Here is an 18,532-nt window from a genome sequence, read left to right as displayed (position 1 = left end):
ATGTCTCAATGGTGCAACAAGTTTTGAGCCACAATTTCAGCTCAGCTTCAGGCAGGAGAGTACCTGCAATTTGGGCTTTGCTTTTGGTGAAAAAGTGTATTGGACTGGCACTGAACCCTTCAGTCATAACACAACCCACAATCCAAATAAAGACAAGTATGCGTATGCAGTTGCTCACACAATCATCTCTTGATCCCCTTTCTTCTCCCCCTCTCCGCCTTTTCTTGTTTCCCACACTTTCAGCGTTTAGACTGTGTTTCTTGGGGGCAAGTACTGTATTTTTTGCTCCATAAGACACACCTTTTTCTTCCTAAAAAGTAAGGGGAAATGTCTGCGCATCTTATGGAGCAAATGTGTGGTCCCTGGAGCTGAATTGCCCAGGGGCAAAAAGCAGATCATGCTTTTTTTTTTTTTTTTTTTGAAAGAGGGAAGTGGGTGTTGAAACAAAGCCACTGATTGCAAGCGATCGGGAGAGAGATAAGGGACGCTAGCGATAAAGTAGGCTGACGGGGGGGGGGAGGTAAAAGCCCATGCATCCTCAGGATTTTTACATTGGGTCACCCTAAATTCATCCCAAATTCACCATCAGATCACATAGCATGTCCATGGCTACAGCCTGCACACAAAAAATCACTCACCCACTGTTCCCTAGGGCTGCAAGGCGCACAAACGTGGTTACAAAGCATGGATCCACATGGATCCTCAGGATTTTTGCACTGGGCTACCCCAAACTCACCATCAAATCACATGTCTGGGGCCACAGCGTGGACCACAAAAGTCATACATCCACTGTTTTGTTCAGAATTTTTTTTTCTTGTTTTCCTCCTCTAAAAACTAGGTGCATCTTACGGTCAGGTGCGCCTTATGGAGCAAAAAATAGGGTACTTGTCTTTTGGTGTGGTGTGGGGAGGCGGGGGTACTTCGTAAAGCTCTGCGTGCCTGGGATGCATATCACCACTGCCATATTTTTGGAATCAGTGTGCATATTTGACTATATACCAAACTCAAACGGCTCCTTATCCCCGTACTTCTGTTCTGGCTCGTAATCAGTCTTACTTTCATTCTTCTGTAGCCGCAAAGAAGAAAGAGGTGAAGAAGAAGGAGGACCCAAAGGCAGCGAAGAAAGAGGAGAAGAAAGAGGAGAAGAAAGAAGAGGCGAAAGAAGAGGCGAAAGGTGGGGCCAGGAATGTTCAGGCACATGCTGGCTAGCAGAGGGAGTCATGCTCCAGTCATAATTTTGGGGGAGTGGGAGAATGAAGAGCTGTGGGACCCCTATTCCCCCCCCCCACAGAACTACAATTCTTACCATACTTTAACAGCTTGGGGAATTGTGAGGGGAACCGGAGTCTCCAAACAACTTGCAGCGCCCTTAACAAACTGCAGTTCCCAGAATTCTTTGGGGGAAGCCATGCTTGTTGAAAGCGGTATGATACTACTTTAAATGTATGGTGCAGATGGGGCCGTTGCTGAAGTCCTTGTTTTTGATTCCCTGGAAATCCTGTTGCATGGTGCCATGTAACTGTTGCCTTGAATGAAAAGGCCATGTTTTTGGCACGAGTCGCTTTCATTAATTAGATTTCTAGTTGAACAGGAGGGCAGTATTATTCCTGAATTTCCAGAATTGAGAGGGGGAGAGTTTGTGTGCCCTGTAACCTACACAAAGATATTCTGCCCATCCTCCTGGTCAGCATTAAACTTTCATCTTCTGGCGTGTTGCCGTCGAAAGCTCTGACTCCCAGCTAATAAACTGCAGGCCTCCGCCAGACTGTTTTAATTAAATAAATGGCACAGAGGTAAGATGATATGTTTTACTGGAAATGCTGGCCCAGTAAAAAAGTGGTGCTTTGCTGATTTTGCAACCTTCCCTCATGGCAGTGAGAAGGACATTACTGCCCTTTAAAAAAAATTAAAAGCCAAAATTAGACAATATGTATTTAAAGCAGGCAGTCACACAAGACACAAGACCGATCTAGACCCCAGATCCTTAAGCCATAAATGCAGCTGCTACACAAAGGTTTGACCATCACATCCTTAACAAAACATACTGGTTCGTTTTATGCATCATGTGAGCTGATATGAAAACATAGCTGCACAGATTTCTGATTATTCTTCATAAGGGATGTCCTGGAACAGAACAGGAACAAAAGTAAAATACAGTCGTACCTTGGATCCCGAATGCCCTGAAACTCGGACGTTTTGGCTCACAAACCCGGAAGAGATTGTTCTGGTTTGCGAACTTTCTTTTGGAACCTGAACGTCCGACGGGGCCTCTGTGGCTTCTGATTGGCTGCAGGAGCTTCCTGCAGCCAATCAGAAGCCGTGATTTCATTTTCAAACATTTTGGAAGTCGAAGGGACTTCTGGAACGGATTCCATTCGACTTCCAAGGTACGGCTGTACCAACTTCCAGACCTAGAGAATATTCACCAGACTTACAAGCTTCAGGCAGTGGGGAAATATACTTGGAGTTGTGGAGAAATACCAGCATGGTTTGGGTCAAGGTTCTAACATTATTTATATTTTCCCCCTTTTCTGTGTTCCTTAGCAGAGGCTCCGGCAGAACAGGCACCATCAGGTGAGGCCCAGAGATTGCAGCCTGGAGAAAAATGTCCTTAACATCTGCTGGTATTGCTTGTATATTGGTTATATGTGTTTCCATATGCTCTGTCCCCAGAGACGTACCACTCCTCGTGTATAGAAGTTCTCACAGCTACCTGTCGAGATGTCCCACCTTCCATCAATAAGTTGTCCCATGCCTACTCATAGCTTCTGCAGGGCTTTGAATAAATATCAGCTTCTTCCCTGAGGTGTATCCCTACCCTTCAGTGATATCCCACCCCAATACCTATTGCCTGCTGTTGCTGCTACTACTGGACGCGGGTGGCGCTGTGGTCTAAACCACTGAGCCACTGCTGCTGCTGCTGCTGCTGCTACTGCCTTTTGATACCTCCTCCAGCAGTGAAACGGTGTTTCCGTGCGCTCTGGTTTCTGTCATGGTGTTCCTTTGCGCCAGAAGCGGTTCAGTCCTGCTTCCCACATGACCCGGAAAGCTGTCTGTGGACAAACACCGGCTCTCAGTCTAAAAGCGAGATGAGTGCCAAAACCCCATAGTCACCTTTGACTGGACTTACCTGTCCAGGGGTCCTTTATCTTTACCAGCAGTGAAAATATAGCCGCATGCTTGAACCATGTGGGACTCTCCATTGTGTCAGTGAGGGATACAGGAGAACATTTCCTCATTGGCCTCTTAATCCCATGTGAGTTGTACTACTCATGAGTAGACCCCATGGACTGTGGCCTACCTGTCCCCTGGGAACATTGGAAGCTGCCTTATGCTGAGTCAGGCCTAGCTTATTATTGTCTACACAATACTCCAGCCCTACCTGGAGATGCTAGGAATTGAATGCGGAATGTTTGCGTGCAAGTTAGATGCTGCACCGCTGAGTTGAGGCCCTTCCTCCTCTTACCCCCAGGGCAGCCATGCCTGTCAGGAGTTCAGTCTACACTTGAGTAAGACCCTGGCAGAGGCACATGCCCAACTGGCATGTTCCCTCCCTCCTGGTTGATCGTCCAGTAGCTTCAAAAGCTTTCTTCAGCCCGAACATCACAGCGACCGATGCCAACTGACACCGGCACACTTAGGGATCCGCAGAGTTTGTGCATCATGCGTAACAGACCTCAGCAACTCAGCATTTTGGCTAATCGACTTTATTTACATAAAAACACACACGGAGCACTGCAACATGGCTCCCTCTCTCGCTAGCATCAGACAGCAAAGAGAAAGGACAAAGGACAATAGTCCCACTTCACGGAACACAGTAACACAAACATCCTGTCTCCGTCATTTCCCATTCTGTGGAGTCAAAACATACACCGTCATGTGAAAGACAAAGATCCCATGACTGCAATCATGGAGCAGGAATTCTAACAATGCCCACACCCCCTGCCCTGAAGAACCCCACTACTCCCAAATCACTCTGTTTCGGCTTCCAGCTCACCTGCAAGCCGTGACCCATTCTTCATCTTCCCTTCCCTCTTTTTCAGATGAAGGTAAAGGGGAGCCCTCCACTCAGTCCGACGCACTCTTCCTCAAGAAGCCAGAAAGCGCCTTAATAGAAAGCGGTAAGTGGCAGAGCAGAATTGCACCGGGGGGGCCGGCCCAAGCATTAGGCGCAGTGAGGAGGCTGCCTCAAGCGGGTATATGTGAGATTCCCAGGCAGTCTGTCCTCCAGTTACAGATTAGACTCTGACTGGCTCACGTTCAGTAACATGACTGAAGCTAGGGCCAAACTTCAAACCATGATGCTACTTTGGAGGTGAACCAGATAGGCAAGTTAATAAGCAGACACAGGTGGCCCCATCACTTTCAGTTTGGTCCTAATCATGTGATGTACAAGGGGCCCTCCAGAGTGGTGTTTTTTGTCGCAGGAGTATTCTTTAATGTGTTCTTTAGCGTGGTGCATTAGTGGCAGATTTAACCTGCTTTGGTTCATTCTGTGATTGGCATCTGGAGGCGTTATCGCGCAACAAAAGCAGGACAAAAACCGAACCAGAACGGTCCTGGGATTCCAGCAGGATAGCTATTGATTGGAAATGAAGCGGTGTGACTATCCCATGTCTTTTGAAGGCACAAACAGTATTGAAATTGGAATCCTGTGTGTGTGTTTGTGTAACCACTCTGATAGCATCATGAGCACAAATCGTCATGAATGCACAGTAAAAATGATGTCCATGGTCAAAGAAATGAAGTGGGTTGGGTTTTTTTTGAGCCAGTGGTTGACAGCTACACTGGACTAATGAATTCGGAGGGAAATGGCATTCGTAAACTGCTTTAGACCACCGGTCCGCCCAGCTCACTACTGTCAACACTGGCAAAGACTCCCCAGAGTTTAAGAGAGAGGGGCGTTTCCTAGAGATGCCAGAGACCTAACTTGTACCACTGTCCATCTCGTGACAACTTTGTGTTTTGCACCATCTGCTGGTGCTTGAGCAGTTTCTCCGGCAAACGCCCCATGGAGGCTTTGACTTTAGATGAGAGGCGGTTCCTTCTTAAGTGGAGGAAGTCGTGACTTCCATGCGTCCTGTCTTGTCTTTCAGGGAAAGATGTTGATATCGTAGTGCAGGTGAACGGGGCTCTTCTGCCTTGCAAGCCCACCGTCAAATGGTTCAAGGGGAAATGGCTGGAGCTGGGTATCAAGAGCGGACTGAGGTTCCAGTTCAAGGACAGCTTCGACAAGGAGAAAAACGTGAGTCCCAGAAGAAGGAAAAGTGAAGGATTTGGCCAGGGGCGAATCAAGTCTCCTATGACTCGTTGCCTTCTTAAACTCATACCAGACTGTTGCAATTATTTATTCATTTGGACGCGGGTGGCGCTGTGGGTTAAACCACAGAGCCTAGGACTTGCTGATCAGAAGGTCGGCAGTTCGAATCCCTGCGACGGGGTGAGCTCCCGTTTCTCAGTCCCTGCTCCTGCCAACCTAGCAGTTCGAAAGCACGTCAAGTGCAAGTAGATAAATAGGTACCGCTCTGGCGGGGAAGGTAAACTGCGTTTCCGTGCGCTGCTCTGGTTTGCCAGAAGCGGCTTAGTCATGCTGGCCACATGACCCGGAAGCTGTACGCCGGCTCCCTCGGCCAATAAAGCGAGATGAGCACCACAACCCCAGAGTCGGCCACGACTGGACCTAATGGTCAGGGGTCCCTTTACCTTTACCTTTAAACCACCTTTTACATGATTATCCTTTCTTGCGAAGGATCCTGGGAATTATAGTTTGCAAAGGCGACTGAGAATTCTCTGTTAATTGAGATTGAGGCATGCCAGGCTTTGTCTGGATCATGCCTATTGCATCCTCAAAAGGCTATGGCGGAAATGGTCGCCACTAACGAACCTTAATCCTCCTGCTTATTCTTTGCTTACTCCCGAAGGTTTACACCTATGAGCTAAAAATTGGCAAAGTGGTAATCGGAGACCGAGGGGACTATCGCTTTGAGGTGGCAGCCAAGGACAAGTTTGACAGCTGCACCTTCAACATCGACGTGGAAGGTACCACCAGGAGCCCTAACTCAGTAAACGCTAAAGGAGTCATCCTAGAGCAAGAGGGGTTAGGATCCAGCACAACTGGGCCACACCATAATCAGCTAAGCTGCAGGGACCCAGCCGGCTGAACTGAGCCCAGAGGATCTTAAACTGGGATACGTCTTGAAAAGGAGGCATTCTAGGGGTGTGACCTGGGAACCTGGCATAAGTTAAGCTGGCAAATACTATTTTGAAGGTTTGCTTTCCCTCTGCCAGGCTGAGCCTGGTTCAGCCAGCAGCAACCCCATTCCTGCTTTCTGCCAGCTTATTGTATATAAGATTGCTCCTTAAATAGCCTTATCCTTTGGAGGCAACATCCTCCCTTGTGGTCTTGTGAGTGTGAACCTGTCACCTGTGAAATCTGAACCACAAGAACACACTGAGCGGCATTCTTGCTGCCTGCTTTCCACCTCTGGAACTCCCTTCCCCTGGATATTTATTTCTTTTATTTGGATTCCTAGTCTATTCCCCCTGTCCCAAGGGCTCATGGCAGCTGACAGGTAGTAGAGGTATCCTTGTCCCTCATGTGCTTGTAGTCTGAGAAATCTATCCAAGGCCCAAGACCGGTCCTGAAAGATCTATACTGGCTCCCAGTACATTTCCGAGCACAATTCAAAGTGTTGGTGCTGACCTTTAAAGGCCTAAACGGCCTCGCCCCAGTATACCTGAAGGAGCATCTCCACCTCCATTGTTCAACCCGGACACTGAGGTCCAGCGCCGAGGGCCTTCTGGCGGTTCCCTCCCTGTGAGAATTGAAGTTACAGGGAACCAGGCAGAGGGGCTTTCTTGGTAGTGGCGCCTACCCTGTGGAACGCCCTCCCATCCGATGTCAAGGAAATAAGCAACTATCTGACTTTTAGAAGATATCTGAAGGCAGCCCTGTTTAGGGAAGTTTTTAATTTTTGATGTCTTATTGTGTTTTTAATATTCTGTTGGGAGCCACCCAGAGTGGCTGGGGAAACCCAGCTAGATGGGTGGGGTATAAACAAACAAACAAACAAACAAACAAACAAACAATTATCATCATCATCACTATTTTTCCAAAATATGATTCCTGCCTTTTAAAAATGTGCAGAGCTCTGCAGTGGCATGAGTTTATTTTAATTCCCTAATCACCTTTACATTTTTTACTGTACCTCACCTGAGTAATGTACCTACCCTGAGTAACAAGAGTAGAATAATGTGTGCAAAACAGTAAAAATGGCAGAATGAATCACGACAGCCCAGAGTTTCCGTGGCACCTGAAAAGATCCATGGAGGGACAAGCTTTTGTTCACCGCACCAGCTGAATAAAGACTCTCTGGATCCCACACAGCACAATGATTCTGAGCCGCCCTGGGGAAGGAGGTGTTTGTGGGTAGCTAAGCTCCCTTTCTGCATGTGGCTTGCTAATGTATTAATCCAGCCTTAACCAAGATGGCGCCCTCCAGTATTTTGGCCTACAACTCCCATCAGCCCCATCAGCCATTAGGGTCACGTTGGACTCATGGGAGTTGCGGTCCAAAATGGACTAGTGGGAATTGTAGTCCAAAACGCATGGAGGGCACCAGCTTGGCGAAGGTCAGATTAAGCTGAGACACCCTTTCAAGGGAAGAGCCAACTAGGTTCAAGATACCAGTTTTAGAAGTCTGTTTTCTTCTCTTCCAGCACCAAGGACAGAGGAAACCGGCGGCGTGCTGCAGGCTTTCAAAAGGACGTAAGTGTCGCTGGTTAGAGCACAGACTCTTAGGCTGTGCCTTGATAGGCACAGCTCCCTTACACGCTGCAAACATCTGCTGCTCGGGAGGCTGAGCCAGTTCAATGAGTGCTGGGTTATATCTCCCCCCTTCTTCTCCTTGCAGAGGGGAAGGCGGCAAAGACGATACTGCTGGAGAGCTGGACTTCAGCGGGTTGCTGAAGAAGAGGTAGGTGAAGAATGGAGAATAAGAACACAATACGAGCCCTCCTAGATCAGACCAAAGGCCCAGTATCCATGTCCATTAGAAACCTGCAAGCAGGGCCTCAGCGTAAGGAGCAACTCTCCCAATTAGTGCACCCCAGCAAGTCATAGCTGGTCGCTCTTGATAGCCTCATCTGCATGAATCGGTCTAATCTTTTGAAGCCATCCCAGTTGGTGGCCGTCAGAGGATGGAGTGCCTTAAGAGGTGGGGAAACAGCAGTCCTACCCACCAGCTTAGTGCATAACACAGGAGACACAAGGGAAACGGTTTGGCAAGGGTTGAAAATCATTTACAAGGCATGCTTGGGCAAATGAAACATTGCTCCTCAGCTGCTTCCATTTCAGAGCACAAGCAATTATTGCATTTCTTGTTAGCCAATTTTAGAAAAACTGTTGTCGGTTTGAATCCCTGCAATGGAGGGAGCTCCTGTTCCTCTGTCCCAGCTCCTGCCAACCTAGCAGTTCGAAAACACGCCAGTGCAAGTAGATAAATAGGTACTGCTGTGGCGGGAAGGTAAACGGCATTTCCGTGCGCTCTGGTTTCCGTCATGGTGTCCCGTTGCGCCAGAAGCGCTTTAGACATGCTGGCCTCATGACCCGGAAAGCTGTCTGCGGACAAACGCCGGCTTCCTTGGCATGAAAGCGAGATGAGCGCTGCAACCCCAGAGGCGCCTTTGACTGGACTTAAAGGGGTCCTTTGCCCCCCCTTTTTTTTAACCTGCTTGGAGACCCTTGTAGGTGTAGGATGAAGTCTAGAAACCGAATTTGGTCATGGGGGAATCCACTAGGCCGATGCTGTGGTCAAAAATGATCAAGCGTGGGCAGAAAGCAAAGCAGCTCATAATGACAGGCAGGAGTCCAGATGCAAAGGGACAGGAGATTAGCGTTTTGTAATAGGTGGCTGGCATTGGAGGAGGGCAGGTTGGAAGCCAATCAGAGGCTGAGGACAGCAACTTTGAACGTTAGCGAGAGTCTCCCACTTCCTCTGCCCTCCCCCCAATTCCATGCTTTGTCCAGCCTCCACCCCACCCCCCAAAGTTCCATGTGGAAGAGATGTCCATACCTACCAGGGGAATAATTTCAGGACTAAATTGTGCTTCTTCCACCATTTCATCTTCTTCCTTGCAATTTCTTAGAAGTTCTTGTCAACATGCACTTTGTGGTAGCTTGAGAGGCTGGGTTGGACTCAGAATTAATTCCCCGTGAGAGATGCACAGGTATGAGGTTGAGGAGTACACGACTGTGAATGCAGTTTAGTCCCTTATCCACCTCACCCATTGTGAGTGGGGTGCAGGGGTTGAACGACGGTCCCACGGGAAGCTACACCTCAGAAGGTCCTTCCTCCTTCTCTGTGCAGAGAGGGCCAGCAGCAGATGGAAGAAGAGAAGAAGAAGAAGAAGAAGGACGACGACGACGATTTGGGGATCCCGCCGGAGATCTGGGAGCTGCTTAAAGGAGTGACCAAGAAGAGCGAGTATGAGCGCATCGCCTTTGAGTATGGCATTACTGACCTTCGTGGCATGCTGAAGAGGCTCAAGAAAGCCAAGGTGGAAGTCAAGAAGAGCGAAGGTCAGTCAGAATGCCTGGACTCTCTGCCTTTTGGCCTGGGAGCCAAGTCTCCTGAGGTCACTGGTTGGGAGCAGGGTATCTTAGGAATGGGTGGGTGGGCCTGGACCCCGTATCAGACCTTCTGGGAAATTTAGGGAGGAGGCCACGTCTACATTGACTATCTGCGGTGCTGTATGTATGTGTGGTGGGGGAGATGGCTCTAGGATGGAGGGGGTCTTTCAGCACAGTGCCATCCAGTACCCCCCCTCAGTGCTGTTTTTCTAGAAAAAGAGGGGCCAAAACACCTCTCTTAGAATAAAAATGGCGCCCACCTGAGAGGTGCCCCTTCCTTCCTTCCTTCCTTTTTATATGTGCATTATGTTTATACTGGGCCTTTTCTCCAAAGAGCTCAAGGCAACATGCACAATTCTTCCCCTCACCCCTCCATTTTGTCCCCTCAACAACCCTGTGAGGTAGTTTAGGCTGAGAGACGGCGACTGGCCCACAGAGTCGTCCAATGAGCTTCCTGGCTGAGAGGAGATTTGAACCCAACTCCCTTTTCAGGTACCATTCCCTTCTTGCGGTTTCCATCCATTTCCCTTTTTCTCGCCGTGTTTCTATCCCGCCTTTCTCCTAAGGAGATCAAGGTGGCATTCTGTGCTGAAGTGATGGAAGCTATATCCCAGCTGGCTGCTGTGATCAGAGCACCTTAGTGACAGGAGCGCAGAAATTCCCCCTGAGGTGGAAGTGGAGATCTTTAGCTCTCAGGACAGGAAGAGGCTGTATTTGGAGCAGAAACCTCATGACTGCAGCAAGGAAGTAGGAAGCAGGCTGGGGCCCCAAAGGCGTTTTTAGTAGTCCTCTCCCCGTCTCTTTTGCAGCCTTTATCAAAAAACTGGACCCAGCCTACCAAGTTGACAAAGGGCACAAGATCAAGATGTATGTGGAGCTGAGCGACCCAGACCTTGTTATCAAATGGATGAAGAACGGCCAAGTGATCAAGCCCAGTGGAAAGTGAGTCTGAATGTGGATGGATAGCCAAGGGTGCCTCTTGGCATCCTCTAAAAGCAGAGTTGGGTTCTGTTGGGTGGGGAAAATGGGAAAACAGCTGCTGAGACGGACGGACGGACTCTGGATTAGTCTTTCTCAGTTGTGACGTGGCGTCTCTTCTCCGTGGGCAGATACATCTTTGAGAACGTGGGCAAGAAACGCATCCTGACCATAACTAAGACCACGTTGGCTGACGACGCAGCCTATGAATGCGTTTGTGGAGAAGAGAGGTGCTTCACGGAGGTCTTTGTTAAAGGTGAGGATGATGGAAGAAGAGTGTGTGTGTGTTTGTAAAGGGGGGGACAGTATCTCGGTTGGGGGACATGTTGCGCTCCTTCTGGGTAGTTCATCAACCGATGGTCCCCTCTCTGCCCCTGCTTTCGGCTCTCATCTGTGGCTCTGAGAAGCTGCCATTGACAGCAGCCACATCCCGGGAATGGTTTCGACTGGCCGGCTAAACCAGGTGAGGGTGAGAGGATGGATTATTCCAAACCCTCCATGAGTTAGGGAGTCCCTCTGCATGCAATTACAGACTCCCACGGATTGAGCGGGTGAGACCGGGTTCAACAGTCAAGAAGGTGGTTTCTCCAGGAGCTTTGGAGGCGAATGAGGGGCACACTGGGGTCATCCAACTGGGAAGGTAGCGCATCTAGGAGAAGGAAAACACTGATCCGGAACCTCCGTTCAGGAGGAAGGCTTTGGGAATAAACCTTGAGGAACAATCCATACCCACTGCCTTATGGGACATCTTTAGGAGAAGAGAAGTCTAAGGAGTAAACTCTACACGAGTCCCTAAGACGGCGCCTCGTATGCCTCCTTCCTGCAATTCCTGCAGCCAAGCGTATTGCTCTGTTTTCCTTTGGACCACATCAGCGAGGCCGAGAGAGGGGGTCTTGTCTTCTGGGCAGCCCAGGACCTCCATACACCCTGCCCAGGCTTGTGCCCCTTGGGTGTTGCTAGCTCAGCAGTTTGACTTTGCTCCCAGAGGCACATTCTATTTTCTCTTGATCCAGACAGATACCGACAACCCCTGCACATCTTGTGCTGAGAGATGGACAGAGAACATGCAAACATGTGAGTTCCTGTACACTTCTCAGCAGCTTTTGATACCATCAACCATACCGGTGTCTGCAGCCACAGCTGGTGCTGTGATTCTCCAGGTGCATTCCACTGTCTCTCGAGAAGGATGGATGCCAGCAAAAATAATACCAACCACACACACACACAACTTAGAGGGTTTTTTTACAATGAAAGTGATACACAAATTCCCCCAGAGAGGTCACTTCGTGCTGCAAATGCAGCAAACAACAAACTTAGCAGAGTTAGGAAGATGCCAAGGTGGCTGGGGGCAGGCAGAGGGGATGGGCTGGAGAGGTTTGTTTGGGACCGCCTGATGCTGGCCCTGGAGCTGTGCCCATGCTATTCTGTCTGTCTGTCCCTAGAACCACCTGTCCTGATTGTGGGTGCCTTGGATGACCAGCAAGTGTTCGTTGGGGACAAGGTGGAGATGGAAGTGGAAGTGTCTGAGGAAGGAGCCCAGGTGATGTGGTAAGTTCCCTCCCCATACTTTCCCTGACCAGACCGTTGTCATCCGAACAACCCCCTCCCACTCCAGCCTTGGCTTCCGTAGAGCTGCCTCTTGAATCTTCTCATACGTGTGATGCTTGCAGAGGGTCCTGAGTTCAGTCCCAGAGATCCCCTGTTAAAATGGTCAGGCAAGGTGAAAGGCCCTGGCAAGTTGCTGTCTGTCACAATAGATGACTAGATTGTGGTGGTCCTATTGGCAAAACCTATTTGGTGTTTCACAACTTTCTGACTAGTTGCAGGACCTTAGCCAGACCTAGCAGACTACACGCAGAATTCACGGAAGCAATTGGCAGCTTGGCTGCAGACAGGATAGACGAAGCAGGAACCAGGAACTTGTAGTTAGGTGTTTATTATATACAGTGGACTATTTACAGGAACAGAACACGGATCTTTTGCTAGCTCTCTCTGACACGACTCACAACTCCTACACTGACACACTGAACCACTGAACTCAAACACATTCCAGTTAGTAGGTCATTAATTATCACTCCTTTGAGAGAGCTTGACCAATCAGGGAGCGGTCTCCATGCCTCTGTTATCTCCAGGCAGACTTACTCCTTCAGATTGCCTTCTGGCTGTCTGCCAAACCTTAATTGACTCTGTGTGAGTAGCTGCACGTACACAGTTTCCCAACAGGTCCGATGTTTTGGGCAGCCCTGGGCAACATTTGAAACCTTCGCACTGCCTTCCTAAAGCCAGGAAAGCAATGAGCTGGGCTTTGGGGAGGAGGTGTAAGGGCTCTGACAGCGATCTAGAGTCCTCCTGCCTTCTTCCCAAAGCCTAGTTAGTGTTTCCCCTGATTTGAGAAGGAGGTGGGAGGGCTCTAGGACCCTGCCAGAGCCTCACGCCTCCTTCCCAAAGCCCACTTATCCAGCTCTGAGAAGGCAGCAGGAGGACTGGGAGGAGGTGTCAAATTTTGGTCCCACTCCCTGTGCGATAAGTCAGTGTGTGGACCGGACCGTGGGTCCTGTGTTGAAGTACTCTTGTGGCCCACTTAGTGTGAAAAGTTGGACCTCCCTAGACTAGATGCTTGTACCAATATCAGGAAGCATCATATGTTAGCCCCAAAATGGAAAAGGAGCGAGGTCCCAACCAAAGAATGCCGGCTTAAGTTGACAGAATATGCGCACCTTGCAGACTTAACATATAGAATAAGAGAACAAGAAGAACATACGTTTAGAGAAGATTGGAAAATGTTTATTATTATTATTTATTATTATTATTGGAAAACGTTTATTAGCTAAAGTGGTACCTCAGGTTAAGAACGGTTTCAGGTTAAGAAAGGACCTCCGGAACAAATTAAGTTCGTAACCAGAGGTACTACTGTATATGGGAAATAACTCTGTACAGCTGTAAACACCGGCAGCATTAAGATAAATTCAACAGTGTAAATAAGTTTTGATGGATGCAATAATAATGGAATACTGAATGGTATAGTTTTTGTAAAATATGCAGGGATTTATCATATGTAAAATGAACCATGGAAAGAGAAGGGAAGTCACTGATATCTTAAGGATATAAAAAATGAGTACTTTAAATTGTGAAGCCAAAAATTTAATAAAAATTATATACAAAAAAAAAAAAGAGGAAGCATCATATGCTTCAATGGATTTATCGTTTGCACACAAAATATATTGAAGGTGCCTCTCTGCAAGGGGCAGGAGCTTTTTTGTTGCAGTACAAACTTCCTCCTTTCCAGGCTTTTCTATACACACACAAGCACGACACTGAATTTGGTGCAGATTTTTGCCCCACCCTCCATGTTTAAGGCAGACTTATTCCCCCCACCCTTTTCCTTCCCTTCCCATTTAGCGTGTCTAGACAGCTAAATGTTTATTAGGGACAAAAGAGCAATTCAGTTCGGTTCACATTTTAATGTGAGGCCTGCCTCGGTTCCTGAAACAATATGTGAATCAAAAGCAATCTATCCGTCGAAATTCACCCTTCTCTGACTTTTTGTGGTGCAGTTTTCCAACAAGAAAAGAGAAAGTATATGTTAGGGCAGGGGTCAGCAAACTTTTTGAGCAGGGGGCCATTCCACTGTCCCTCAAACCTTGTGGGGGGGGCGGACTATATTTTTTTTGGGGGGAGATGAATGAATTCCTATGCCCCACAAATAACCCAGAGATGTATTTTAAATAAAAACACATTCTACTCATGTACAAACACACTAATTCCTGGACCGTCCGTGGGCCGGATTGAGAAGGCAATTGGGCCGCATCTGGCCCCCGGGCCTTAGTTTGCCTATCCATGTGTTAGGGATAAAGGCACATATCGATGATAATGACATTAAACATATATATGGAGCAAGGCACACTAAAATGCTGGTGATTTTCCTTTAAAAAATAAATTGCAAACTGATGGTGAACTGTGGTGAACTGAACTTATGATGGCTGGAATAATGAGAAATGGAAAGAAACCAAACCTGACAGAATCCCATTACAAACAAACAAACAAACAAACAAACAAACAAACAAACAAACAGCTAGCTGTCTTCCCAGCTTTGCCCCCTCTCCATCTTAGTCTCCTCTCCTTTCTTTCTGCCTCCAGGTCGAAGGATGGTGTAGAGCTGACCCGTGAAGAGACGTTTAAGTACCGCTTCAAGAAGGATGGCAAAAAGCACATTCTCATCATCAACGAAGCCACCAAGGAGGATGCTGGGCGCTACATGATCATGACCAATGGCGGCCAGTCAGAGGCGGACCTTATAGTTGACGGTTTGTGAGGAGTGGTTGGACCAGCGGGTAGATAGCCTCCGAAAGAGATTTGGATGGCTTCCACCCCCACGTGGGATGCTGTGGGATCAGTCCTCTTCATCTCTCTCTCTTTTGCCACCCAGACAAACAGCTGGAGGTTCTTCAGGGCATTGCTGACCTTACCGTCAAAGCCGCGGAGCAGGCTGTCTTCAAGTGTGAAGTGTCGGATGAGAAGGTTACCGGCAAATGGTACAAAAACGGAGTCGAGGTCCGACCCAGCAAACGCATCACGATCTCTCACAAGGGCAGGTGAGCCTCAAGGGAAGCCAGCGTTCTCTGAGGGCCGAGCGTGTTATGTGGGGTAGTTGCAGGCTCTGCGGCTCCATTGGCGGCCGCCATTTTGCTTTTGTAAGCAGAGGTGACTCTTCTGTGGTACTGTGGGTAGAGTATCACATTTGGACTGTAAAATCCAGCTTTGAATCCTGTCACAGATCTCATGAGAAGGCCTTGCGCCAGCTATCACTTCTCAATGTTTCCCAAACTCTGGTCTCCCGCTGTTTTTGGACTACAATTCCCATCATCCCTGACCACTGGGTCCTGCTTGCTAGGGATGATGAGAGTTGTAGTCCAAAAACAGCGGGAGACCGGAGTTTGGGAATCACTGGTCTAATGTATTGCACTGGAATATTCTTTATTTCATACAATTTATTTACCGCTTTAATGTTACCAAACAAACCTCGAAGTGGTTTACGAGAAGAATAAAAACTGTAACATTATCAATAAAAACATATACTGTACTTAAAAGATTTGAAAAAGAGTTAAAATCAACAATGAGCTAAAAAAACAGATTAAAGCATATGTCAATATTCTACATACCCAGGTAGGCTTATCTAAACAGAAATGTTTTTAGCAGGTGCTGAAAATATTGTTAATGTTCTGATTTCCTGAGAGGAAGGGGAAATAATAATAATAATAATAATAATACCTTTATTGTCAATGTACAATCACTGTACAATGAAATTAACTGAGCCTCCCTCCCCCCCACAAACACTCAATTAATTAATTAATTAATTAATAATTAATCCATTCTGGAAGTGCATTCTTAAACCAAAGCCTTCTTAAACCAAGGCATGCTTTCCCATAGCAGTGGGCGACTCAATTTATAAATGGAACACACTCAACATGTTCTGCTTCCAAGGCAAAGTTCACAAACCAAAACACCTACTTCCGGGTTTGTAGCGTTCTTAATCCAAGTTGTTCATAAACTAAGCTGTTCTTAAACCAAGGTACCACTGTATTCCTTTATCGGCTGTCATAACTGCCATTTATTTTCTGTTGAATTATAACTTACCGTATTTCTCGCCCTATAGGACGCACTTTTTCCCCTTCAAAAATGAAGGGGAAATGTGTGTGCGTCCTATGGGGCGAATACAGCCTTTCGCTGAAGCCTTGAAAGCGCGAGGGGTCGGTATGCACCGACCCTCTCGCTCTCCAGGCTTCACGAAGCCCTGTGCAACCCTCTGGAGCCCGGCGCGAAGCCACGCCTGGCTCCGGTGGGTCGCGCAGAGCTGCCTGCACTCCGAAGCCTGGGGCGCGCTGAAGAGCGCTTCTGGGCTTCGCACAGCTCTCTGCAAGCCTGGGCTCCCTAGGCTTGCGGATAGCGGCTCCCTAGGCTTGCGGATAGCAGGCTGTTCTGGGGGCTGGGGTCGGGGGAAGCTCGGGCTTCCCCCGTGCCAGCCCCGTGCCTGGGGGGGAAATAATTTTTTTTTTATTTATTTCCCCCCTCCAAAAAATTAGGTGCGTCCTATGGGGCGGTGCGTCCTATGGGGCGAAAAATACGGTACATTACAATCATTTATTTATTCTCCTTTCCTTGCCGTTTATTCAAATCCTGCTTGCGTTTTCATTCGGCCACAGTTTTTTTCTCAAATGGCCCAAAAAAACCCTCCACTCTTCGACAAGGTTCTCATCTTTTTGATCTCTTGATGGGGTGTTTTTGTTGCTGTCCGCTTTGCCATCTCCTTCTAGTCCATTAACTTTAAAAATCCATTCTCCTTTCGTCGGGATTTCTTCCTCTTTCCGCTATGAACAGGGCATTTCTCAGTGACTGCCATCGGAAGCCTCTTCCATCCTCCCATCTGCTTTGCCCCTAATCGTGCTCTCACCCCTCAGGTTCCACAAGCTGGTCATCGATGACGTGAGGCCAGAGGACGAGGGAGACTACACCTTCGTCCCTGATGGATATGCTCTTTCTCTGTCCGCCAAGCTCAACTTCCTGGGTCAGTGTATGGAGGGACTTTGGACAAAAGGCCTTGAGGTTCTGCCCTGAGGTGAAACACACCAGTTTCCATGCTTGTTGCAGAACCCATGTTTCTTGCTCAAAGACATGCTCAGGGACTTGAGACCCCATGGATCTTCCCTCGCTGTGAGGAGGCATTTGTCAGGGACTGGGCAGAGGAGAAGGAATGGTGGAGGCCGCCTCCCCATCCTGAGCCTTCCAGGGAGGAGGAAGAGGAAGACAGTGTAGATTTACAACAGGGGTTTGCGGGAGGTCGCAGCTCAGAGGCAGATGAGGGGGAAAGCTGGGGAAGTCATGGGAGAGCCGGAACAACACCCAGCTGACATGTTGTTATTAGAAAGCATTCCAGACTCCCCATCTCCCAGAACCAGGCGAGCTTTAAAAGTAGGAGAGCAAAGAGCTCAAAGACAGAGGGCATGTTTCAGCACCCATAGAAGTGTCGAATGAGTAAGTGAGAGAGACGGGGGGCGGAGATTGACTTGGGACAACGCCATTATCCAGGAGGCTGGGCAGAGGCGGAGCCAGTGTGGTGTAGTGGTTAAGAGCGGTGGACTTGTAATCTGGTGAACCGGGTTCGCGTTTCCGCTCCTCCACATGCAGCTGCTGGGTGACCTTGGGCTAGTCACACTTCTCTGAAGTCTCTCAGCCCCACTCACCTCACAGAGTGTTTGTTGTGGGGGAGGAAGGGAAAGGAGAATGTTAGCCGCTTTGAGTAGTGATAAAGCGGGATATCAAATCCAAACTCTTCTTCTTCTTCTTCTCTGGCACCTGGAGCGGCGGACATGCTAGGCACCTGGGGGCGGGGCCATGAGGTGGGGCAAGCATCCCAGGGGGTGAAGCACCCTTAGGGGGCAGAGCGAGCTGCCCATGGGGGGTGGAGCGAGCCATCCATGGTGGGCTGCTTCCTGGGCAAAGGGGGAGGGAGCCGCTTCTTTGCCAGCAGCCTTCCTCCCTTTCCTCTTACTTTTGACAGCTTGGGGGAGGCTTCCCCCTCCCCAGGAAGCAGCCCGGAAGCAGGGGTCAATGGCGCGCCACCCGCCTATGACTCCCAAGCCTCCCCTGAGCTGTCAGAACGACGGGGGGAGGGCCGCCAGGCAAGGCGGCACAGCTCCCCCCCTTCACCCAACTGCTCGGGGTAGGCTTGGGAGTTGTGGGTGGGTGGCACGCCGAATGTCACCCCCTCAGTGATGACACCCGGGGCAGTCCACCTCCACTGCCCCCCCTTCTTCTGCCCCTGAGGCTGGGTTCTATAGCCTCTGTAAAGATTGAAATCAAAAAGGAGGGTAAGAAACTTTTCCTTGTCTTTATACTTTCCTGGGAGGTTTCCTGGGAAAAGTTTCT

The 18,532-nt window shown here is 48.8% G+C and overlaps 1 protein-coding gene across 4 annotated transcripts in view; it reads left to right on the top strand.

Annotated features, from left to right (window-relative positions):
* MYBPC2 (myosin binding protein C2) overlaps positions 1-18,532 on the top strand; it is a 69,265-nt gene that overhangs the window by 25,461 nt on the left and 25,272 nt on the right. For 2 of the 4 annotated variants that reach the window (XM_083408121.1, XM_083408123.1), the window contains exons 2-15: positions 1,073-1,174; positions 2,545-2,574; positions 4,044-4,121; positions 5,097-5,245; positions 5,922-6,039; positions 7,720-7,768; positions 7,914-7,976; positions 9,369-9,580; positions 10,441-10,573; positions 10,741-10,865; positions 12,052-12,157; positions 14,747-14,913; positions 15,036-15,201; positions 17,065-17,171. In XM_083408121.1, the coding sequence (XP_083264247.1) occupies positions 1,073-1,174; positions 2,545-2,574; positions 4,044-4,121; positions 5,097-5,245; positions 5,922-6,039; positions 7,720-7,768; positions 7,914-7,976; positions 9,369-9,580; positions 10,441-10,573; positions 10,741-10,865; positions 12,052-12,157; positions 14,747-14,913; positions 15,036-15,201; positions 17,065-17,171 (1,605 nt within the window). The remainder of the gene's footprint in view (positions 1-1,072; positions 1,175-2,544; positions 2,575-4,043; positions 4,122-5,096; positions 5,246-5,921; positions 6,040-7,719; positions 7,769-7,913; positions 7,977-9,368; positions 9,581-10,440; positions 10,574-10,740; positions 10,866-12,051; positions 12,158-14,746; positions 14,914-15,035; positions 15,202-17,064; positions 17,172-18,532) is intronic. The other 2 variants (XM_083408122.1, XM_083408124.1) reach the window with 1 other exon arrangement.

This window comes from Podarcis tiliguerta, assembly GCF_965153285.1.
Source record: "Podarcis tiliguerta genome assembly, chromosome: 13".
Lineage (NCBI taxonomy): Eukaryota > Metazoa > Chordata > Lepidosauria > Squamata > Lacertidae > Podarcis > Podarcis tiliguerta.
The sequence above is the reverse complement of the archived record's forward strand: the minus strand, read 5'-3'. Positions and strand labels throughout refer to the sequence as shown.